Source organism: Oryx dammah, unplaced genomic scaffold (assembly GCF_014754425.2).
Source record: "Oryx dammah isolate SB20612 unplaced genomic scaffold, SCBI_Odam_1.1 HiC_scaffold_9, whole genome shotgun sequence".
NCBI classification, from domain to species: domain Eukaryota; kingdom Metazoa; phylum Chordata; class Mammalia; order Artiodactyla; family Bovidae; genus Oryx; species Oryx dammah.
The window spans coordinates 43,864,686-43,889,360 of record NW_024070193.1 but is presented as its reverse complement, the minus strand read 5'-3'; the positions used below and the strand labels follow the sequence as shown (position 1 = coordinate 43,889,360).

Sequence of the window (24,675 nt, the reverse complement as noted above, 5' to 3'; positions counted from 1 at the left end):
TCCTCTAGAAATTTGTTTCCCTGTCCTATCATTGTTGTTCATATATTTTAAACCATTTTAACTCATTATTGTTTTATTGGAAGCTAAATGATTTAAAAAAGAATGTTGATAATCCTTTGATACGGTAGTACCACTTTTAGAAAACTAAAACTAATTATTTTGACAATGGTTTATATACTTGTCAATGTTAATATTTTACAAAAAAATGAAAACAGTCCAACTGACTAACAATAGTAGAATGATTATATGTGATGGAATGTTCTGCAACCACTAAATATCATAATTTAAGGAATCTTTAGTGATACAATAAAATATTTGCAATAATATTAAATGAAACATGCAAAGTATAAAATTCAGTGGTGTATATAGACACTTCATTTTTCTTAAATGCCTAGAAAAGACTGGAAGGAAATAAATATCTGAGGTATTAACAGTGGTTAAATTTTCTTGCATTGTCTACATTTTATACAGTGAGCCTAAATTACTTTCATGATCAGAAGGGAAAAATTAAGAAAAAGATCTTGGCTTGTTTGGAGTGGTAAGATATTCTTGTGGGGTGTGGAATGGGTAGTGGGGAACAGCAGAATAAGAGTCAGGGGAAATACAGTGGTCAGTTACCAAGGACCTAATGGCAGGTGAGGGGATTCAGCTGGAGAATATATGTAACCCCAGCATTTGTGACATGCAGTTAAAGCTGTGTAGAGTGGAGGCTGGGCTGGTGAGGGGAGAAAGGACTCTGGAGACCATACAGACCACTTCTGTCAGAGGCCAGGAGAGACCCTGGATTCTGACCCAGGCAGCTGCAGGAGCCAGAGGAGAAGAGACAGATGGAATGAGCAGGCCTTCGGGGCACGGAGGATCAATCCAGTCCTCCACACCCTGTGACGCATGATCTCTGACAACTGAGGCCTACCCCAGACCCGAGAGGTCCTGCTTTCTGTGTGCCTCTCTGGGGCTGCCCTGTGTCACCCTGGGTGTGAGGAGGCAACCTAAGTCCTAGGGGGCTACTTGGCTACCCAGGTCCCCATGCTGGGCCAATAGCAAGGTTGTAACTGCCCTGTTAGTTGGAGGGGTTTCCTGTGTGCTAGGCACTCTGCTAAATGCCAAATGGTTTTTTATCTCATTTAGACTTCACCTGAGGAGGGAAGTTCTCTTATCTACATTCTCTTTATTCTTTTTTTTTGAAATAAGTTTTTATTGGAGCATGGTTGCTTTACAATGTTGTATTAGTTTCTACTGTACAGCAAAATGAATCAGGTATAGGTATACATATGCCCCCACTTTTGTGGATTATCTACATTTTCATAGTCAGCAGTCACAGTCAGGATTAAGATAACTGAGGCTAAAGACCATTATCCCCTCGCCCAAGCTATCTTCTCAGTGTGCCTCCAAGAACCCCTCTCCTCATCTAAAAGTGCTTTATTTAATTGGAACAACAGTGCTTGCCTGTGGGAAGAAGTTCGGTGGTACAAGAGCAGACAACAAAGAAGTTGTGTCCCTCCCAGCCCAGAGTACCCAGTATGTACATCACAGAGATAACTGTTGTCAATTTCTTGGGGCTCCTCCCAGACATGTATTTATAGTCTTATATATTCCCGCACACACACGAGCTTAGGATACTTTTTTTTTCTTAACTCAGTGTGTCTTGGAGATGGTTTGCCTGTAAGATCTATCTCATTCTTTTGCACTGCTGTGTGATATTCTGTTATATGGATGTACCATGATTCATGGAGCAAGTGCCCTACTGGTGGTCATGTAGGTTCTTTGCTATCTTTTGCTTTTACAAACAATGCCATGATGAATATCCCAGCATACTGTCCTTTATCAAGTTTATCCTGCAGACAAAGTTATATGCATACAATTTTGTCTGCAGGATAAACTGATAAAGGGTATGTGCATTTGATATTTAGATAGAAATTGCAAAAGCAGTTGCCAGTATGTGCGAAAATGCCCACTTCCCTGAATCCTCTATAATACAATTGCTGTCTTTTCTGCTCTGATAAATGAAAAAAGCTGTCATATTTTAGTTTGCATTCAGTTATCAGTGAACCTGAAAATCATATCTTCTGTTTAAAAGCCATGTGTATTTCTTTTTGTGTGTGAATTGCCTGTACATGTTCTTTAAGCACTTTTTTTCCTGTTGGGTTGTTGATCCTCTTAATAATTTATTTCTAAAGTGAACAGTGAAAGCGAAAGTCGCTCAGTCGCGTCCGACTCTTTGCGACCTCATAGACTATACAGTCCATGGAATTCTCCAGGCCAGAATACTGGAGTGGGTAGTCTTTCCCTTCTCCAGGGGATCTTCCCAACCCAGAGATCAAACCCAGGTCTCCTACATTGCAGGCAGATTCTTTACCAGCTGAGCCACAAGGAAAGCCCTAAGAATTTATTCTACCGATTCTGTAGTAAAGAAATGACTCTTCTCATCTGCCATATGTGCTGCAAGTATTTCCCCCAGTTTACAGTCAGTCCCTTTACTGTGATCTTTGCTGTTTGGATATTTACCATTTATTGTCAGATCAAAGACTTGCCCTCTTCAAGATGATTCATTCTCCCATGATTTCACCTAGTCCTTTGAGACAGGTTCACTGGAAATCCATTTTACAGTAGGGACCGAGCTGGGTCTTGGCCCCACAGCCGGCCACTTTTCCCGGGGATCCAGTAGGAGGAACCGAGCGGGAGAACCACAAAGATGGTGGTGACCCGTCCTCGCTTGCTGGAGCTGGGAGGCAAAAGCCTGCAGCCTGGCGCTTTCTCCCCGGCCGGTTCACTGAGCCGCGCTCGCGCGCCGACTGAGGGTCCGGGATCTGGGTTGGACTGGCTGGCGCCTGGGAGACTCGGAGGTGAGGGTTCCGGGGAGTGGCAGTTGCACGGGGAAGAGGGAAGAGCGGGAAGGGGCTGGGTGAGCCAGGAGTGCAGAGGATGGACGGGAAGGAGGGATCGGCAGTTTGGCCAAGGGAGGATCTGGCTATAGTCAGGCGCTGGGAGCGGGTGTGTTGGGAAGGAAAGCGGAGGAGAGGCTGCAGCCTGAGGTCAGCTACAGAGAGGAGGAGGCTGCCATCGGGGAGTGGGCGCTGTGCTGGGAGCTGGGCATGGGACCAGGGCAGGAAGGGAGAGAATAGGTATGAGGGTGGGGAAAAGCAGAGAGAGGCGAAGGGGGCAGGGCGGCGGACGGAATAGACAGGGTGAGAGGGTGAGGGGAATGGGTTGGAGAAGGAGGGGCTCGTACCAGCGCAAGGACAGCTTCCTCCAGACCCTGGGACTCCGGTCCTACCGAGCTGACTCTCGCCTCGGGCCGCTGGAAACAAGTCAGACGTGCCACTGTGGACAAGATTATTTTCCCAAAGTTCTTGAGAGTATGCTACTCTGGCCCTGTTGCTCACTTACCTCCAACCCAGGACAAATCCCTAACTTCTCTGAACGTAAATCCTCTCTTCCACTCAGGGTTAGGTGGTTGGGATGAAAGGCGATTGAAAGGGATTTGTAACCCTTTATTTAAAGGCTGCCTGGTTGCAGAAGCCTGCCATAGTCCTGTGGATGTTGTTTAGTCGCTCAGTTGTGTCCAACTCTTGCAACTCCTGGGCTGTAGCCTTCCAGGCTCCTCTATCCATGGGATTTTCCAAGCAAGAATACTGGAGTAGGTTGCCATTTCCTTCTCCAGGGGATCTTCCGGACCCAGGAATCAAACTGGAGTCTCCTGGGTTTCCTGCACTGGCAGGCGGGTTCCTTACCACTGACCCACCAGAGAAGCCCATTCCTGTGGATAGGTGTGGATGAGAGAAACCAACCCTAACTTGACTGGGAAAACATTTTTACTTTCACAGTTCAACATGGAGTACAGTGCCAGCTGACTGCCTCAAGCATAGACGTCAATGGCAGGAGCTGTTGAGCCACTATTCTTTTTTGTCCCCTGGTGGTGGTGAGCCCTCAACTGGACAGACTGGGGCGAGCAAAGCCCTTAGTCAGGCTCAGTCCTGCCTCTGGAGCTGGTCTGGATTTCCCATCACCTCTGCTGGGAGTTACACCAAATCTACTTGAAGCTTGAGAGTAAGAAGCAGAGAGGTCTTGGCTGTTGAGAGGAAACAGGTCAGAGAGGGGAGATGTGAAGTTATAACTCAGTTCCCCAAAGTTAGAATCTGTTTAGATGAGAGTCCAAGGAACCATACTGAGGTAGGAGCCAGCATTTATGGGCTGTCCCCATTGCCTATAAGCCAAGGGAAGGGGAGAAGGTAGGGCCAGCATTAAAACAAAAACAAAAACTATTTACTTATTTGGCTGCCACAGGTCTTAGTTGAGCACACAGGATCAGTTGCAGCGTGTGGGATCTGGTTCCCTGACCAGGGATGGAACTTGTACCTCCTGCAATGGGAGGACGGAGTCTTTAGCGACTGGACCAGTAGGGAAGTGCCAGGAGCTATTCTGCCGCAGACGCAATGTATTACTCCCTTGCTGAGATGGCCCGTTCTGACACCTACCTAGTACTTTCTCCAACCCTAACACCCCCATCTACAGTTTTCCCGAGGCATGAGGTGGTCATTGTTTTCCAAGCAAGGCAGTCTTTCATGGGACATCAGGCATGCCACTGGGCTTGGAGGGAAACCGACGGGGATCGCCTCCTACGAGGCCGCTATCGAGAGGCTCCTCTCAGTTCCTAGACAGCCGAGGGCTGCGCCGGACGAGAGCCGCGGGCCTCTGATGACGCACTACCGGCCGCGCCGCTGTTCTTCCGGCCTCGGCAGGTGACTCTAACCCCTGGGTCTCCGTGTACCTCACGGCCAGTGGTCGCTGCCCTGTGGGGAGCCCCGGGACATCACGGTGAGCGGGCGGGACCCAGGGGAAGGGAAAGACAGACACCGCACGCCTCTCGGCAGTGGCGGCAGCCCTGGTTTATGTGGAAACCCGCCCGGGCCTCGTTCTCCCCGAATATTTGCGTACCGGGACGGCCCCGAGCTCCTGGTAGCCCATCCCCGCTTGCAGCTTCAGCACTGCACTCACCAGGGCCTGGCACGCAGAACACACCTAAGAAGATGATGGCGTGAATGAGTGAATGATGATTGAGTAACGGATAAGCGACCGAGACCTAGGACCCGAGTTCGGAAACGAAATCCTGGGGGTCAGAGTTCTCCGTTTGGGCACACCTGTTTCCCCCAACAGTCTTGCAGCTCAAACTTAAAAAATTTGAAGGGACTTCAGAGGAGAAAGCAAATAGTGTGAAACGCACTAGCGAGAGAGTTTGGAGACCTGGGCTGTAATTCCCTGGGATACCGAGCCGATTTCTTGATCTCTAATGTTGAACTGTCACTGCCTTCTTTTCTCTACAAAGCTCAACTGACAGTATGTACGCTGAAACGTTTATGTCTAACAACAAAAGTTTACTATCCATTACTTGCCAAATATTACGTAGAATTTAGAGGCGGGACTACAAGAGTGAGTGACCTCGGAGCCTTACCAAGTGGGAAGTCGCTTCCCAGTGTAGTACTGGAAGATACATATGTGAGCAGATCTGTGATAATATTTTAAACCGCGTTTATTTGTCTCTTAACGGATACCAGGCACTGTTTGAAACAGTTGTGCATTTATTTAACCTTCACAACAACATTAATTTTCATTGAGGAAATCGAGGTCCGTTGAGAATAGATGACTTATCCGAGGACACACTGCTATTAAGTGACCCAACGCTGCAGAAAATGTAGGTGCAGCCTGGAGGAATACTTTACTTGGAGCCAACAAGCAAATCAGGAAGGGCTTCCCAAAACAGTACATTGAAGTGTGGTGTTATGTAAGGAATTGTGGTTTCAGTTCTTGAAAAACACCTGGCTTCCCAGAATCCATCAGCCACTTCTAGAGGAGTAGCAAAGTGGCAGCAGGGAGAAACCTTACAAGACATGAGGAGGATGCTAGATCCCTGTAAGTTTTAGCAAGATGATGTTGTGTGTGTGTGTGTGTGTGTGTGTGTATATATATATATATATACACCTGTTTTCCCCAAATCTGGATTAAGTTTGATCCTTTTAGCATCTTAAAATCATGAACAGATATTTCACATTATCTTGTGTAAGCATTCCATTCTAGCCAGCTTAGAAGCAAGGTGTCAGCAAACTGTGACCCATGGGCTAAATTTTGGTCTACCACCTGTTTTTGTTTAAAAAAAAAAAAATTGTTGAAACAAACAAGCTCACTTGTTTACATATTATCTACTTCTGTTTTCAAACTACAAAGGCAATGCTTGCTAACTTTTGATGTAGACAAACAGCTTAGATGATCCGCAACTAGAGAGTAGATGTAACAGACTTGTCCTTCTCAAACGTGATATTTCTGAATTTATGTTGAGTGCTTGCTGTGTGGCATATATTTTTATAAGTGCTTTATGTGAATTAACTCATTTAGTCAAGGGTTTCACAGAGCGTTGGAGCTGGAAGGACTTGGAATATTACCTGATTTGTCACCTTTTTCAGATAAATAGCCTGTTCACATGGGCTATGGCAGAGCAAAGTTTCTTGAGTTTCAGTACAGCTCACTTTGCCACTTTGATCTTATTCTGAATGGGAAACCTATACCATATCCATTAGATGTGGCATTAAAAAAAAAGGTTTTTTTTAGGGGGGGACAGTTAAAACTCTGAACCAGATCTTTCACTTTAAGATATTTTTTGGATTATAAAAGTAATTCATGTTTATTGCAGGAAAAATGAAATATGTAGAAGAATATAAAGGACAAAATAAAGTAACCCATTAAATGACCTAGAGATCAGTTGTTGACATTTTGGAGGATCTTCTACTGTCCTTTTTTATGTGTGTGTTTTGTATATATCTGTGTAGTTGATAATTGTTTCTGTTTATTGAATGCTTACTTTAGTACTGGTATATATGTGCATATTTTTTGTTTTTAGTGTTTTGTAGTCTCTGTTTTAACATATTGTATTCTCATGAGTATTCTTTGAAAACATGAGTCTTAATAATTTCATAATCTGTCATATTGGTATACCATCAATTTTTACTTGCCTGTATTTTCTTAAAATTATAGTAATAATGTGATCCTTGCACATAAGTCTCTGTGCTCATCTCTGATTATATTTTTTCACTTTTTTCTGTAATTAGAGTTATTTATTTCTACAGGAAAACTTTCAAGCATTACAAAAAGAAAGGCCTTAAGACAACAAGTTTCAGACTTCTCTGGTGGTCCAGTGGTTAAGACTCTGTGCTCCCAACCCAGGGACCAAAGGTTCAGTCCCTTGTTGGAGAAGATCCTGCATGCCACGTGGCACAGCCAGAAAAAAGAAAAAAGTGTGCCATAATCTTATTCCTCAGAGATGATCATGGCTAACAAATTGATAGATATTCTGAGAGATTTAAGTTATTTATTTATTTAGACCATCCTGTGCAACTTGTGTGACCTTAGTTTCCCAACCAGGGATTGAGCCAGGCCCTCAGCAGTGAAAGTGCAGAGTACTAACCACTGGACCACCAGGGAATTCCTTAAGTTTGTTTTTTAAAAATAAGGCAGAATATAAATAATTGAGGAAATATGGGAAATAGAAGGGAAAAATCATTTGTAATTCATATCCCCATGGTGATGATTAATTTTCTTTTTTTTGGTCTTATTCATATGCATATTTTAACATACATATATGATGCTACATTTGTATCTGAAATTATGACATACTGATAAATTTGAGGATCTTCTGAGATACATTGCAGGTGTATATAGTATAGACTGAGAATTTTGTTCTGAGTTCCTGTACCTACAAAATGGTGATCACGGTGTCCCAATTGACACTCAGCATACAACTTTAAGACCTAATATATATAACTAGATTATCTCTGGAAAGATGGTACCAGATTACATTCCCACCAGTCGTGTGTGAGAGGCTCTTTTCCTGACCTTTGTCAGTTTTTGAGTTTTAGCATTAAAGAGAAAATTTCCAATTTGATATAAAAATTAATTCATTCTTTCAGTTCTCATTTGTTTGATTACCATGGAGGTAGAGCTTTGTTTTGATATGTTTATTGGCTTTTAGTAATTCTTGGAGTATTTGTTATACTACCCATTTTTCTGTCAGTTCATCTTTTTTCTTTACTCATTAATAAAAATCCTTTTATTTATCAGGTCCCTATACTTTTTTGATGTGTAAATTTAAAAAATACATTTTTTAACCCTTTACTCAATTTAGATTTATTTTGGTATATGGTATGAAATAGGAATCTCACTAAGTGTTTTTTCCAGATAGTTAAACAATCTCAGCATAATTTGGGAGAAATCGATTATTTATGATTAGAAATGCCAATTTTTATCATATATTAAATTATGTTACATATTTCTCTTAGGGGATTAAGAGTCTATAAAAGCCAGAGTTTAACTTCCTTATAAATGTGTAAACTCACCATTAAGGTTTCCTAGTTACACACTCTGTCTCTTTTTTTTTAAGCTGTGCCACATAGTACACAGAATCTTAGTTCCCCCACCAGGGATCGAACCCCACTCCCTTAATTGGAACAGCAGAGTCTTAACCACTGAATTGCTGGGGAGATCCCCTACCTATATACTCTTGATGATTTTATCTGTTACCTCCAGAATTTCAATTACTCTCTTTACGACAAAAATTCTAAATATAAGTTTTCTGTCCATACCTCTCTTCTCTAATATCCATGTATGCCTGATATTTCAAACTGAATATATCTTTTCCCTCCCAAACCAGTGTTCCCACTCTCATTAAAGGTTACTGTCATCACTCAAGCTTCAAACCAGCAAATTGTCATTAACTTTTTCTCCTTACATCTCCCTCTAATATTCCTCTTGTCCTGTTGTTTTTTCTCTTAGTCAGCCAGTCTCCTTATTGGACTGCTGAAACAACCTCTCAGGGGTACTCCAGTCTTCACCTTGCCTCCTACCTTTCATCCCTGTACACACTTCTCTTGTTCAGTTCTGTTCAGTTCAGTTGCTCAGTCTTGTCCGACTCTTTGCGACCCCATGGATCGCAGCACGCCAGGCCTCCCTGTCCATCACCAACTCCCGGAGTTCACTCAGACTCACGTCCATTGAGTCAGGGATGCCATCCAGCCATCTCATCCTCTGTCGTCCCCTTCTCCTCCTGCCCCCAATCCCTCCCAGCATCAGAGTTTTTCCAATGAGTCAACTCTTCTCATGAGGTGGCCAAAGTACTGGAGTTTCAGCTTTAGCATCATTCCTTCCAAAGAAATCCCAGGGCTTTCTTTTGTACTATGGACAAAAGGATGTGTGTGTGTAATAGCAGATCTAATCATGTCACATCTTTTTTTCAAACCTTTTCCGGTCCTTTTTGTGGCCTTCTGCTCAGTTTAGGGTTAATTCCTTAAAATGACCTGCAGGATTGTATTTGCTTGCCTCAGGCTTCATGGCTTATTTCTAGCGTTTTGTACTTTGGCCTTACTAGAGCTCGTTCATTCTTCTGAAGCATGGGGCTTGATTGCTTTTATATATTCCATTTCATTTCTCTTGATATCTTCTTTTCCGTCTTCACCCATCTAATCCTTACTTATCTCTTCTTCAGCAAGGCTTTCTTTCCCAGGTTAGATTAGGTCCCCTCTGCTCTACATTCCACAGTGCCCAATATTTCTGCTTTTTTAATTCTCTTATTTGTAACTACTGGTGTAATTTCTTTGTTGAGCTGTGATATAAACTCTGGGTGGGCAGGGTCATGTCTGACTTTTTCTCCACTGTCTAGTTCTGATTATACCCAGACCCCGCTCTACCTCATGAATATCTGTAGGATTCTGCAGTGAGTCCACTTTATGTCCCTGTTATGGAAGAGGATCAGGAAATCCCACCTAGAATCCTCCTAAACCTCTAAAACTCAACACTGAGGCACAGACCTTAATGAGAAGGCCACAGAGCTGGTCTTATTAATTACTTCACCAGACATCTTATTCTTTCATGTTTTCTGAGGTCTTGATTATGATAAACCATCTCTCTGCCTTCTGTTTTTCTTGAGATGTTTCCAGTTTTACTTCTCACTTCAGGCTTATAGGGAGAGATATTTTTTGATGAACAGTTACAATTTTGACTTTCCAAAAACCAGAAACTCTCTGCTATTTTTGCAACTCTTTGTAAGTCAAAAATTATTTCACAGAATGTTTTTTTTTAACTGCAGCCTGCAGTTTTATATTGAGCTGTGCCCGAAGAAAAAATTTTCACTGATAAGACACCTTGAAGAAAGGACAATCAGTGTATCTCTAGGTTGTATCAAATAGAAATCCCTAAGTACTATCCAGCTCCTTGACATTTAGGGGAGGTGGGTGGGTCAGATGTAATGCATTAGCCTTGTATGAGGCCATTTCCCCCATGTAAATTTTGATTATATTAATTGCCTTTTCTTTAGGTTATTGTATAATGGAAAGAGTGGACTCATTGACATGGATATTCCCATTCATAGTTATTTTTATCTTTATAAATAACATTCTGATGTATTTATCAAGTGCTTGAGTATTTCCTAATATGTTAGCCTGTCTGGCTGTCACTTGAACAGCTGACAGATGGAGTTTGTGAATCCAGAAAGCTGGAAGCCATCCTTAACACTTGGTGATGCAGGCACATTGCTATCCTGACAGGTTTTATGTGAGTTATCAGATAGTATCCTCAGACAACAGCTCTTTCTCATTTTTCTGTTTACTGGGACAATGATATCCCCTCCCCCACCTTTTTTTCCTCTGTGAGCAGGGCTCCACTTCCAGCCTTGAAGTCTTTTACAAATCAAAGCAAAGAGAAGATTTGTGGATGTTGAGTATGCAAGGAGCTGAAGAGAGGGAGATTGGAAGAGAGATTTGTCCAGGTGAGTGAGCAAGTGTTCACCAGTGGAAGAAATAGGAGGGCTTTGGAAATTTTACCAGAGAAACTGAGTGAAGCTCAGAAGAGAAAATTGCTCTCTCTTTTAGGATGTTGGGATGAACGTGAGTGAGCACCTCTTGGGGCCAGCTTTTCCCTGGTACATTTCTACTGTTTAGCTCGTTTACATTCTCTCACTGGTTTGCCCTAATCTTAGTCTGTTATTGGTCTTTTTCCTCTTATCGCCCTTGTCTCTGACTGCCTCACTTCCTTGGTGTCTGCAGCTGCCCATTTCTCATTAATGATGATCACCTTACCCTGATGCAGATCTCTTCCACCGCTTATAATTCTGAATTACTTGCTTACTTGCTCTTATTGACCCTTACTCAGGCCAGTATTAAGACCTGTCAAAATGAGGTCCCTCTAAGTTAAGGGACTTCCACTCTGCCCTACACAAGAGACATTCACTGTGGTGGTTTTTTTCAGGTTGGATGAACAAGTCTGCTCCAGAGCAGGATGGCACTGATATTGAGTTGCCAGGGATAGCATCAAAGAGATCCCAAGAGGATGAATACCAGGATTCTACATTTGAAGAAAAACATATATGTGAGAACATGAAGGAAAACCCTCCCAGAGAGGCTCCTGGACCACGGTTTTTCCGAGAAGGTTTTGGAGCAATAACTTTTATCCATAAGGAAGCACCTCCAGAAATGATTAGCCAGGAATATCATTTTGAGAGAAGCTTGCTTTTGACCTCAAGTCTTGTTACACATCTCAGGGTTTCTACAGAAGAGAGCCTACATAAATGGGAGACAAGTAGCATACACACCAATGAGATTTCAGGCCAAAGTAAATGTTTGACCCTCTCTACACAGAAAAAATCTTGGAAATGTGGTGAATGTGGAAGAACCTTTACTCAGCGTTCATCCTTTACCCAGCATCAGAGAACTCATACAAGACCCTACACGTGTGAGGGATGTGGGAAAGCTTTTAGTCGTAGCTCATTCCTTATTCGACATCAAAGAATTCATACTGGAGTGAAACCATATGAGTGCGAGCAGTGTGGGAAAACATTTAGATGTCGATCATTTCTTACTCAGCATCAGAGAATCCACACTGGAGAGAAACCGTATAAATGTAATGAATGTGGGAATTCCTTCCGCAATCATTCACATCTCACTGAACACCAGAGAACTCATACTGGAGAAAAACCTTACAAATGTAATAGATGTGGGAAGGCCTTCAGTCAGAACACACACCTCATTCATCATCAGAGAATTCACACTGGTGAGAAACCTTATTTATGCAATGAATGTGGCTCTTCTTTTCGCAAACACTCAAATCTTACACAACATCAGAGAATTCACACTGGGGAGAAACCGTATAAATGCGATGAGTGTGGGAAAACTTTCCATACAAAGGCAAACCTCTCTCAGCATCAGAGAATTCATACTGGAGAGAAACCCTATATATGTAAGGAATGTGGGAAAGCCTTTTGTCAGAGCCCATCCCTTATTAAACACCAGCGAATTCATACTGGAGAAAAACCATATAAATGTAAGGAATGTGGCAAAGCTTTTGCTCAGAGCACCCCCCTCACTAAACATCAGAGAATTCATACAGGAGAAAGACCCTACAAATGCAGTGAATGTGGTAAGGCTTTCATTCAGAGCATTTGCCTTATTCGGCATCAGAGAAGTCACACTGGAGAAAAACCCTATAAATGCAATGAATGTGGAAAGGGCTTTAACCAAAATACCTGTCTCACTCAGCATATGAGAATTCATACTGGAGAGAAGCCCTATAAATGTCAAGAATGTGGGAAAGCCTTTGCTCACAACACATCTCTTACTGAACATCACAGAACTCACACTGGTGAGAAGCTCTATAAATGTAGTGAGTGTGAGAAAACCTTCCGCAAGTATGCACACCTTAGTGAACATTACAGGATTCACACTGGTGAGAAGCCTTATGAGTGTGTTGAATGCGGAAAATTCTTTAGACATAGTTCAGTCCTTTTCAGACATCAAAAACTTCACAGTGCTGAATAAATCTGGCATTCATGTGATGGTTTCTCTAGGGAGAGTGCTAGGAATCTGGCCCAGGGTAGAGGCACAGGAACAGTTCCTAGAGGGAAGGATAAAGGAGCCTTGGACACCATACTCAGAAGAATATTTCCAGAAATGGAGGTGGGAATTTGGAGAACGCAGAGCCTACTCCAGGTGGGCATCTGGGAATACAGGATAGGAAGTTCCTACTTTTCAGAGAAATCTTGGCTCCTTGCCATTCCTCTCCCTAGGGCACTCTAATAGCTGGAGGTGCCATTTATTAAGTTAACACTGTGTTTCCCTTATTACACTCCTGCCTTACCTCCCCAACTTGTCACCTGTGTTCACTGCTCACTAGGCTGGGTTGCTTTTCCAAACTGATGCTCAATGTGAAAATGGCAGCTCTTCTGAGGTGGTGCTGAATAACCTCCAAATGACTGAGGTGGCTACTGTGGGAAGGCCGCCCATCTGTAGACGTGGTCCCATGAAGGTTAGACAGAAACAAATGAAAACAGAATCCTTAATCATTTATTTATTCAACACGTATTGGGATATATGGCAAGAACTGGTCTGATTGCTACAGGAATGGTAAAGAAGACTTTTTATCAGGGTGAGGGAGATCTTTCCCAATCCTTTAAAGCAGGAGGATCACTTGAGGCTAAGAAGGAAATAAGTCAAAGCTTTTCTCAAATGCTGTCAGTTTGTGGGAAGGAAGTCAGATCTGCTCAGAGTGTTGCAGAGAAGACCTGTCTTCTGTCCCTGTGGAAGTATTTGCTTACCCAGAAAGGAAGTGGTTTTTGCTGGGTTACCAGTGGTAAGAGGCCTCAGAGCAGAAAGCCTGCCCATGACTGAGCAAGCCACCCACATATTCCTGACCTGAACTAGGGCATATTCCTGTCCCTTATCAGTTTGACTGGGTGTCTGGTTCACAGGGACCAGGGGATAGGAGCCCACTAGGATCAGCTTGGGACTTGGTTTGTTAGCCCTTAGGGTGAGAAAGCATTAGTGATAAAGGAAGGCAGCCCCTTTCAGGTTGGCTGGATTTGGGCACTGGTGAACAGTCCTTAAGAGAGAAAGCTTCAGTGATGAAGTCACTGTATTGGAGAAGGCTAGGTTTTGTGTAATCATGGCATTGAAGGTTTATTTTTTGCTTTGTTTTGACTGTGCCACGTGGCACAAGGAATCTGAGTTTCCTTACCAAGATTGAACCCGTGCCCATTGCAGCAGAAGCATGGAGTCTTAACCACTGGACCATCAGGAAGTCCCGGCACTGAAGATATCCATAGATTCATGAGAGTTGGATGTTTGTTTTTATTGGGACTTTATTATTCCAGGATGTTTATCATTCTTTGTGAACTAGAGCTATCTAAGGAAACCCTTCTCACGGGATGCATTTGGAAAGAATTCTGAAGAGAATTACCTGTTTTTCAACGCTGAAAATCAAGATAGTATGGTTTGTCATGACTGATGGTATTTTATTTTTTGAGTGAAAAGAAGGGCATGTTTCCCCTTTACGTCTCCATTTTCTTTCTTGTACTTAACTGCTGCCCAGAGAGTCAGCTGTGGAAGATTATATGAAGATAGCCTTTGACTGGTATTTGAAATAGTTTTCTATGCTCTGAAGTTTATATAGTTTTAAAAAAATATGGCCATTAAACACAACTAAAGTAAGTTAATTCTGGAATGGTTATTTGGAATTCAGCATTCATATTTTTTTCCAGAGCAACTGTCTTACAAGCATTAGTTTGAGCTATTAACTACCAATAACGGGAATATGACAGAAATAACATACTTTTCCCTCTCCAGCTATAAAGATAATGTTCTCAAACCTGCCATAGGGCAGTTCATAATTGAGTAAATTAATGTCTTAGGGGGAAAAATAACATTATGAAAACTATTTTATGCTCATGGAAAGCAAATGTCTGTATTTTTTCAAACACTAAAGAATTCGTTGCTAGCACATAGTAAATGCTCAGTAAATGTTTATTTGTTGAGTTAGTATCTTTTAATCAAACTGCTTACCAAAAACTTTAGGAACTTCTTGACATTTAGAGTGATATTTATATGTTACTGTCTTTGGAGTCTTGACTGGAGGTTAGAGAGGAAAGGGAGAGTTTTCTTGAGGAAGAAGTCAGAAAACCTTAAGGGTGAAAGATGCCTCAGTTGTTAGAAAGATTTTCTAAAATGGAATGGACAAACCGAGATTTTAATCCTCAGGCTAAGAGAATCTGGTACCATTTTTACTTCCTGGAGAAGCAGAAAAAGAACTCATCAGCTTTACCCCCATCCCATATTCTCACACATGCAGATATTTACTCCTGACTTTGTGTCAGTTGCTGGCCCACCATGTGTCAAGTCATTCCAGCTTGGCCTCAAGCTAGCTTCTTCCTCAGCCTTCCCTCATCATATCCAATCAACCACCATATCCAATTGACTTATAACTCCTAAACTAGGAAGCCACCCCCACTGATAGTGCTTTATCCAAGCTCCCTGATTTATTTCCTAGGCTTTTTTCCCATTTTCCCAACCAGTCTTGCAGTTTCTTGTACGACTGGGCCATCTTTCACATGTCTTCTGGATGGTCTTTCCAAGACACAACTGTGGCAGCTCTTTGGTTCTCTCTCTGAATAAAGTGTTAGCCTCCAGGGGTAGCTGAGTCTCCTCATCTGGCCCGTGCCTGCTTCATCATTTCAGAGGGCATTCCCTGCATGTTCTATTCCATAGTGCAAATTCCTGTGACTCATCATCACTGGACTCTAGTTTGGCACCTTTGCACATTCTCTTCCTATCACCTGCTTCCCTTCCCTGCTTCTGCTTGCTTGGGAGGCTCTCATTTGTCACTTGTGAATGTACTCAGGCAACAACTCTTCAAAGCTGTCCCTGATGTCACATGTTTTGTATTTCTGTATTTTTTGACTTCATCATTTTATGTACCAGGTTATAATGGCTGATAGCCTAGTTGGTAAAGAATCCACCTGCAATGCAGGAGACCCTGGTTCAATTCCTGGGTCAGGAAGATCTGCTGGAGAAGGGATAGACTATCCACTCCAGTATTCTTGGGCTTCCCTTGCGGCTCAGCTGGCAAAGAATCTGCCTGCAGTGTGGGAGACCTGGTTTGATCCCTGGGTTAGGAAAGGCTGGAGAAGGGAAAGGCCCACTCCAGTATTCTGGCCTGGAGAATTCCACGGGCTGTATGGTCCATGAGTTGCAAAGAGTCAGACAGGGAAGCTGTGGGGCAGCCTATGTCCTACCCAAGCCTGGTCCTTTATCTGGCCCAACAGTCCCAAAATCTTCATTCTACTCAACTCCTATATCATTGCACAAACACCTTCCTGGTGGCCTGGTTGACCAACTAGAGTTTCTTAGGTATAGAAGTCCAAAGGCAACCCTTGCAATCTAAGGAAAATATAGAAATGCTATTTAGAGGACTTCCCTGATAGCTCAGTTGGTAAGAATCCACCTACAATGCAGGAGACCCCAGTTCAATTCCTGGGTCAGGAAGATCCACTGGAGAAGGGATAGGCTACCCACTCCAGTATTCTTGGGCTTCGCTTGTGGCTCAGCTGGCAAAGACTCTACCTGCAATGCAAGAGACTTGCATTTGATCCCTGGGTTGGGAAGGTCCCCTGGAGAAGGGATTGGCTACCCACTTCAATATTCTGGCCTGGAGAATTCCATGGACTCTCCAGTCCATGGGGTTGCAAAGAGTCAGACATGACTGAGCGACTTTCACTTCAGTTTATAATGGCTAGTTTACAAATCTTTCTCTTCCCACTGTCAGCTCCATCAGGGCAGGAGCCATGTGAAATTTATTCATCTTTGTATCCACAGTCTCTGGCCTTTAGTAGGTGCTCAGTAAATACCTGTAGAGCTCAACTAAAATTGAGTCAAACAATTCTCCATGCCCAAATGCAGGTTGTGACTTAAGTCCACAGTTACTAGCAGAAAGGTACAGTGAATACAAGAGTATGTCATGAAGTGTTTGCCAGAAGTAAGAATTCTGAACCTTCCCCCAAGTACAGAGTGTGTGGTCCCCTCTGATACAGAGAGGATCTTGTAAGCAAAAGTAATATGTAGCAAAAAAATTTGGGAGGGAGGTTCTGTTACAAATTAGGCATTTAAATGTCCCATTATAGTTTAACAAAGTGTTTTCAGATATATTGATGTCATGGTCAACAGGAAGAGAAAAATGCATGTAGGTGTAGAAGCACAGCTATGTGAACTGGAATATCGTTGCAGTAAGAGAGACAAGCTGAGCAGTGATGCTGGCTTGGCAGGAGAATAGTTGAGCTTGAGAACCCGAATATGGAAGACCTTCCTGAACTCATGGCTTTTCTTGGGGCTCTGGAATGATGAAGAATTAGAATGTGTTGCTTATATTCAGCGCGTCAAAATGTAATTTTTGACTTTAGAAGAACATGAGATAAGGCCACATGAGATCCACAAAATGAGAGAAGGGAAGACAGAAGGATGGTTGAACTTGCCTGAGGTAACACAGCTATTCTCAGGTGAAACTGAAATTCCAGTGTCCTTGCTTTTCCCTCTAATTTCTCTTTATTGTACTTCTGCTCCATGATGCCTCTTTCCTTGTGTCTGTTATGCCCTAATTCTGAGAATGGGAGAAGCTCACTTTAGATCAAGAAGATTTTTGGCCTGTAGAATAAGACCTTACTGCATGTAAGTGAGGCAGAGAAATAAGTTGATTCTGCATTTTAACCCCATCTTTTCCCCTACATAATGCAGAAATCTAGTCTTGACCCCTGGTAGCTCTCGTTTCTCTTTCTTGCAGCTGCTGGCTAGAGCAAGGCTAAGGTCATCTTAGTTCAGTGGGATTTTTTGGTGTCCATTCTTCCAATCCATTTTCCACCTCTCACTGAAGAAGCTCATCACAAATTGCAGTTAAGCCCCAGATTCCTGTTTCTAGTAACCTGCTCTGCCTGGGGCACCCCACTGCAGGGTTAGTTTGCACCCAGCAGAGCCTTTTGATAGAGATTCTTTGAAGTCTAAAAGGGAAAAAATATGTAGGCTTAGGATCTCTGGCATGTGGAATGTTAGAGCTATGGAGGAAGAAGATGGTATCTGATTCAAAAGAATTGCTGAGGCTGAGACACTGGGTAAAAAGAAAGGCAAGCCCAACGTTGTTCTCTGGCCTGTCAGCTAACAGTTCTACAAAGGGTCCCCTTTTAGCTGAAGATAGCGATGGTTTCAGTCTGGCATTTTCACTCCTGTTTTCAGCATCATAAATGGACTCCATTTTGTGAAAATGGTCCATCTGGGAATTTTTTTAAGTTTATTTTAATTGGAGGGTAATTACTTTACAATATTGTCCATCTGGAAATTTGAGCAGATAACTTTGTTGCATCTCATTCACTTAAATGCTTCCTGAAAGCCTACTACTGCACACTAGGGATATGATGGTAAGAAGTGTTAGTCACTCAGTCGTGTCGGACTCGGACCCCATGAACTGTAGCCTGCCAATGGTATTCTCCAGGCAAGAATACTGGAGTGGGTTGCAATTCCCCTTCCAGGGAATCTTCCCGACACAGGAACCTAACCTGGGTGACAGCCCTATTTTCCTGAGCTTGCAGATCATTGGAAATGCCTGGAAGTGGGTCAGGTGCCCTGCTGCCAGTGGCTTCATTCCTGGAATATGCAAATACTGCCTGAATGAAGATCAGCAAGATCTAAAGTTTCTCAGAAGGGGGGCAGGGATGCTACCTTGAAGGCAGGAAAGTCCTGTAAGTCATTGCAGTCAATGGGGCTTGGAGCTGGGATTTGGGGAGCATGGTAATGTTCTGCAAACCTTATTGACCATTTTTAAGTACCAGAAATTCTTGGTAAATTACACGGATTAACTTCATTTAATCCTGACAGCAACACTATGAAATTTGGTATCTTCGAAATTAATATCTTTATAAGTGAGGGAAGTGGCACAGAGGGGTAATTTGACCAGGTTCACACAGTGAGAACCTGGGACTTAAGGGCAAAGCAGAGCTCTTGTCTTTTGGCCAATTGTTGATCAAACAGCCGAAAGCAGTAGGGTGTTTTTGGTTCCTATGAGGAGACCAATTATCTTACAGTTGAGAACGTGTAGCAGGAAGGTTGAAGCCAGGTTTAGGGAAACTTTCAGAAAACCATCAAAGGATGATGACCTGGAACAGAATTTTGGGGAAGATAAATGTGGTCCGATTGCTGGGTGAATTAACCTGGAGTAAGAATTCCCGGGAACGACCCCGATTTTCACTTGACTTCAGCATCCTTATTCGGGGAAGAGGTATACTGAGGTGTGTTTGCGACTGTTTGGGGGCGGGGGAAGAAGCCCGGCGGCTTGCTAGGGAGGAGACGGCTTCATTTGCTGGTGCGGCGTGTATTGTTGGCGTCAGGCTGGGCTGGAGCGCGGGAGGACCTGCGGGCTGCCTGGGAACCCGCAGAAGCGAGAGGGCGGAGAAGCGTGGCGGGCGGTGCCTCGCGGTTCGCTTGGTGAGCAGACTTGGCCGTCCCCGGCTGCGGCTGGTCCCAGGAGTTGAGCTGGCCTCAACGCCTCTTCTTTCCGGGAGAGCAAGGCCTTTGGAGCACAGGCCTGGGGGTTGGGACCGGCTCCCTTGGAGAGGGAGGGAGGAAGGCTGTACCAGAGCCCTGGTCTGGGAGGCCCGGTTCCATTTATTTGTACTTGAGTGAGCGAACTCGTGTGTTACATCCGTTTTCTGTGTCCTAGAAACGAATACGATCCCTCGTTTTGCCACTTCACAAAGTTGTGCGGGTTGAATAAGTGAATGTGCAAGTTATCTCTTTCCTTTCATTAAGTTTTTATTCCTGATAGCAACAGGGTAGGTGCTGTGTGAAGACATCCAGACTCAACAGTTTAACAGCTGCTGCTGCTGCTAAGTCCCTTCAGTCATGTCCGACTCTGTGCGACCCCATAGATGGAAGCCCACCAGGCTCCCCCGTCCCTGGGATTCTCCAGGCAAGAACACTGGAGTGGGTTGCCATTGCCTTCTCCAGTGCATGAAAGTGAGAAGTGAAAGGGAAGTCGCTCAGTCGTCTCCGACTGTTAGCGACCCCATGGACTACCAGCCCACCAGGCTCCTCCGTCCATGGGATTTTCCAGGCAAGAACACTGGAGTGGGGTGCCATTGCCGTACTATGCATTGTATGCTTATCAGCCGGTATTATTCTAAATACGTTCCATGCATTAATTCATTTATACATCATCACAACCCTATGAAAGTAATTATCAGCTCCATTTAACATTTGTTAAGAATGGAACACAGAAAACGTAAAGTAACTTACCCAGTACCACTTGTTGGCTAATAGCTGATGGAACGTGGATTCAAACCCAAGAGACTGCCAGTTTCGAGCTCATGTTATATACTTGTCTTCAAAGTTTAGTGGAGGGAGATGGAATGTAATCAGAGTGTTAAACACAGAATGGAAAGTACTACAGTAGATAATGTGTGACAGTCTTTTAGAATGTTGAGAAAGTGCCTTGGAAAGGTGAAGAAAACTTTTCTAGAGGAAGAAATGTGGTTCATACTTGACCTGAATATTAAAATTCTTTAGAGGTGTGAATTAATCTGATTAGAAATTTGAAGGTAATTAACTTGTTCGGTGTCAAGAGGTGCTAGTGGATTGAGACGGATTAGACTGGTAACCCTGTCACTGTCTTTTGATACAATATTCTTTCCTTTTTCTTCATAGGGGTTCCTAAACCCTTGCCTCTTAGGAGGTCCCTAACATCTTCCACTAGGCTCCCTGTCTTTTGTTGGAGATTCTGCTTCACACTAAGACTGTCTTATTTTCCTGAAATTCATCAGCTTCGATTGTGAGACTGAGGTGTTGTCCTGTTGTTGACTTTGTAAGGCAAGTGCAGAGAAAAAGAAGCGAGCCGGGCAGTCAGGCAAGAAAAAGAGATTTATTAGGGGGAAAAGAGAGGATGACTGGCTCTTAAGGAGAACCAGCATTCTCCCTTTCTGATGGAGTCCTTCTTATACTCCACCAATGAAAAATTCTCTGAAGGGATGGTCATGTAGCCAGAGGTATGGAATCTGGTCGTCTCGCAGCTTTGAGAAGATAGACACTAGTGAGATAACAGGATGCCATTTGGGCAATTTGGTCAGTCTCACAGATCACCTGATTTACTATCTGTTTTCTAGGTTGACATAACGAGCTATCTTATCAATGAGACCCCACTTAGCCTATTTATTTATTTTGGCCATGCCAGGCAGCATGCAGGATCTTAGTTCCCTGAGCAGGAATCAGACCCATGCTCCCTGCTATGGATGCCCAGAGTCTTAACCACTGGACTACCAGGGAAGTCCCTCAGCTTATTCTTAACAAGAGGCCATCTCACTGCTTAACAAATAGTGGCTGCTCACTTAGTACTTTTCATATAAATGAATAACCAGCTTCAATCAAAGAGGGAGTGAAAGGGCTTGATTTGAGATTTTTGCTTTTTCCCCATCTATCTTTGGAGTCAAAGGATCACAAAATGTTGGTACTAGAGGAAGCTTTAAATATTATTTTTTCACAGATTAAAAAAAAATGAAATCACAATTGAAGTTGAGTGACTTGCTTCAGGTTACCGAATGAGACAGTGGAAGAGCAGAGACTAGAACCCAGACATTTTGATTCAGTCTAGTGCTTGTCTCATTGCCTTTCACTATTGCCCCACAGTCTTTGATTTTTGAAATCAGTGGCTTCTCCATTAGGCTTGGAGTGTGTGTATGGTTGGGGTCGCGGGGGGGCGGTTGGTGGGCTCCAATCTTATTCCTGGTGGAGAAATTTTACCCCAGGATGCTTGGTCCTTAAGAGCACCAGCCCTCTTTTTTCGTGCATTGTCACCTCTCCCTGACTTTTCGTCATTAATGATACTCTCCCAGGAGAACGACATGCTTTCATTTAGACTTAAAATAGTCATTTGGGTACAGATGGGCTATTCCTGAATTCCCCTGAATCTAGAGTATGAAGGAAGTAAAGTAAACTAACAGTTTATGGGTAGTCTTTCTCTTGCCTCTGCACCTCAGATTCCTATCTTCCTCATGGGAAGTGTGTCCAGGAGGCAAACCAGTGTTGCTTGTGTTCCTAACAACTTGTCTCTGGGCAAGTGAAATCTAACTAGAGCCCAGGATGGGTTGTTATGGGAGTGTTATGGGCCATCATTAGGCAGACTTAAGGTGGCAACCACCCAGTGACCACTAAACCTAGACCTTGCAGACTGAAAACACAGAACTCTCCAGAAATGGGGCTATCTTACTCAAATTAGAGAGTGGCTTGTTGTGAAAGAAGGCTCTGGAGTAATTGGTTACAGGATAGATCAGAGTGTGCAGTAATTTCTTATCATGGATACTTAAACCGAAGTCAGGTGGAACACCCTGAAACCACTCACTGAACTGCTAAGTATGATGGTCTAATCGTGTAGTGGTCAGAAACTGATAGTAAGGACATCCCTGGTTGGTCCAGTGGCTAAGACACTTCGTTCCCAATGCAGGAGGCCCAGGTTCCATCCCTGGTCAAGGAAATAGATCCCACATAGTGCAACTAAGAGCTTCCATGCCACAGCTCAAGATCCCACACGCTAAAGCTAAGATCTGGCACAGCCAAATAAGTAAATAAAAAGAAACTGATAGTAAATTATTGGAAGACCCATTGTAAAGGTGAATTAAATGTTTCCCCAGAGGGTATGCAATGAGTTCCTGGCCTGGTTTGGAACAAGAGCTAGAGTAATCACAACCACTGTTATTGGCCACTAGAAGACAATGTGGAGCCTGGGTATCTGTTAGACTCAGTAAGAATAGTACTAGGTGAACTGGATTTTTAGGTAATGGGAACTCTGTGAATAGATATGACTATTTATTTCCCAAAGAATTCATTCTAGTCTAATATGTACACATAATACATGTATAGACATGTATCTATGTGTGCACTGAGAGATCCTGGAAGAAAAATATCAACAGTTTCTTCTGGATGGTAGGATTTCAAGTAATTTCATTTTTGGCCTAATCATTTTTTATGATATATTTCCTTCTATATAATTAAGAAAACAAAATGATTTTTATTTGGGGACAATAAAATTAGAGGAAATAAAGATGTGCTGAGTTTTGGTTTTTTATTTAGCTATGTGAACCACTTAGAGTTTATTTTTGTGTTTAGTATGTTCATAATGGAATTTTATACAGCAGATAAAGATAAATTCACACAAAATAGTCACTTTATTAACAACCATTGTGGTACAAGACTGCCCAATCAGATCAGTCTCTGACCATAAACCATAAAAAAAAAATTTATTGTATTATAGTTGATTTACAATGTTATGTTAATTTCAGGTATACAGCAAAATGATTCAGTTATACATATACATATATTCAATCTTTTTCAGATTCTTTTCTGATATAGGTTATCAAAGAATACTGAATAGAGATACCTGTGCTGTAAAGTAGGTCTTTCTTGGTTATCAATCTTATAAATAGTAGTGTGTGTATGTTAATTCCAAGCTCCTGATTTATCCCTTCTGCCCACCTTTCCCTTTTGGTAACCATGCATTTGTTTTCAAAATCTGTAAGTCTGTTTCTGTTTTGTAAATAAGTTCATTTGTATCATTTTTAAAAATTAGAGTCCACATATGAGTGATATCATATGGTATTTGTCTTTCTCTGTCTACTTTACTTCACTTAGTTCATCTTTAAGTCCAAACATGTTACTCTAAAAGGAATTATTTTGTTCTCCTTTAGGACTGAGTAATATTCCGTTGTATATGTGTATCATATCTTCTTTATCCATTCCTCTGCTGATGGACATTTAGGTTGCTTCCATGTCTTGGCTATTGTAAATTGTGCTGCAGTGAACATTGGAGTGTATGTACCTTTTCCAATTATGGCTTTCTCTGGATATACCCCAGAGTGAGATTGCTAGATCATATGATAGGGCTACATTTAGTTTTTTTAGAAACTTCCCTACTGTTCTTCACAGTGGCTGTTACCAATTTCCATTTTCACCAACAGTATAGGAGGGCACCCTTTTCTCCACACCGTCTCCAGCATTAATTGTTTGTATTTCAATTATGACCATTCTGACCAATGTGAGGCTATACCTCACTGTAGTTTTGATTTGCATTTCTTTAATTAATGATGTTGAGATCTTTTCATGTACTTTTTGTCCATCTGTAATTCTTTGAAGAAATGTCTATTTAGATCTTCTGCCTATTTTTTGATTTTTTTGACACAGAACTGCATGATCTGTTTGTATATATTGGAGACTGACTGTAAACCATTTGTGCAGATATACCAGTGTATACCAGTTGACTGTCAGCCCCAGTAGATCTGTATGTATCAACATGAAATGATCTCAAAGACATATTCCTTAGTGAAAAAAGCATCAAATTGCATAGCAGCATCTATAGAACAATTTTATTTATGTAAAAAAATCAAATGCTATATATGTGTAAAAAATATGTAGAAAAAAGACTGAAAGTATATACTCCAAATTATCTCTGGGAAAGAGATGGGTTTGTTATGGTAGAGTGGGGTGGTGATATTTATACAAATTACAGTTTTATCCTGTGTGCTACTGCTAAGTCACTTTAGTCGTGTCTGACTCTGCGACCCCATAGATGGCAGCCCACCAGGCTCCCCCGTCCCTGGGACTCTCCAGGCAAGAACACTGAAGTGGGTTGCCATTTCCTTCTCCAATGCATGAAAGTGAAAGTGAAAGGGAAGTCACTCGGTCGTGTCCGACTTTTCGCGACCCCATGGACTGCAGCCTACCAGGCTCCTCCATCCATGGGATTTTCTAGGCAAGAGTACTGGAGTGGGGTGCCATTGCCTTCTCCTTTATC

At 42.6% G+C, this 24,675-nt stretch overlaps 1 protein-coding gene across 1 annotated transcript; it reads left to right on the top strand.

The window, feature by feature from the left end:
- Positions 1 to 4,718: 4,718 nt before the first annotated feature.
- Positions 4,719 to 14,521, top strand: ZNF502 (zinc finger protein 502). Its single transcript, XM_040246122.1, has 3 exons — positions 4,719 to 4,815; positions 10,693 to 10,804; positions 11,284 to 14,521. The coding sequence occupies exons 2-3, from the start codon at positions 10,750 to 10,752 to the stop codon at positions 12,846 to 12,848; spliced, it is 1,620 nt and encodes a 539-aa protein (XP_040102056.1). The 5' UTR covers positions 4,719 to 4,815; positions 10,693 to 10,749; the 3' UTR covers positions 12,849 to 14,521.
- Positions 14,522 to 24,675: the final 10,154 nt, after the last annotated feature.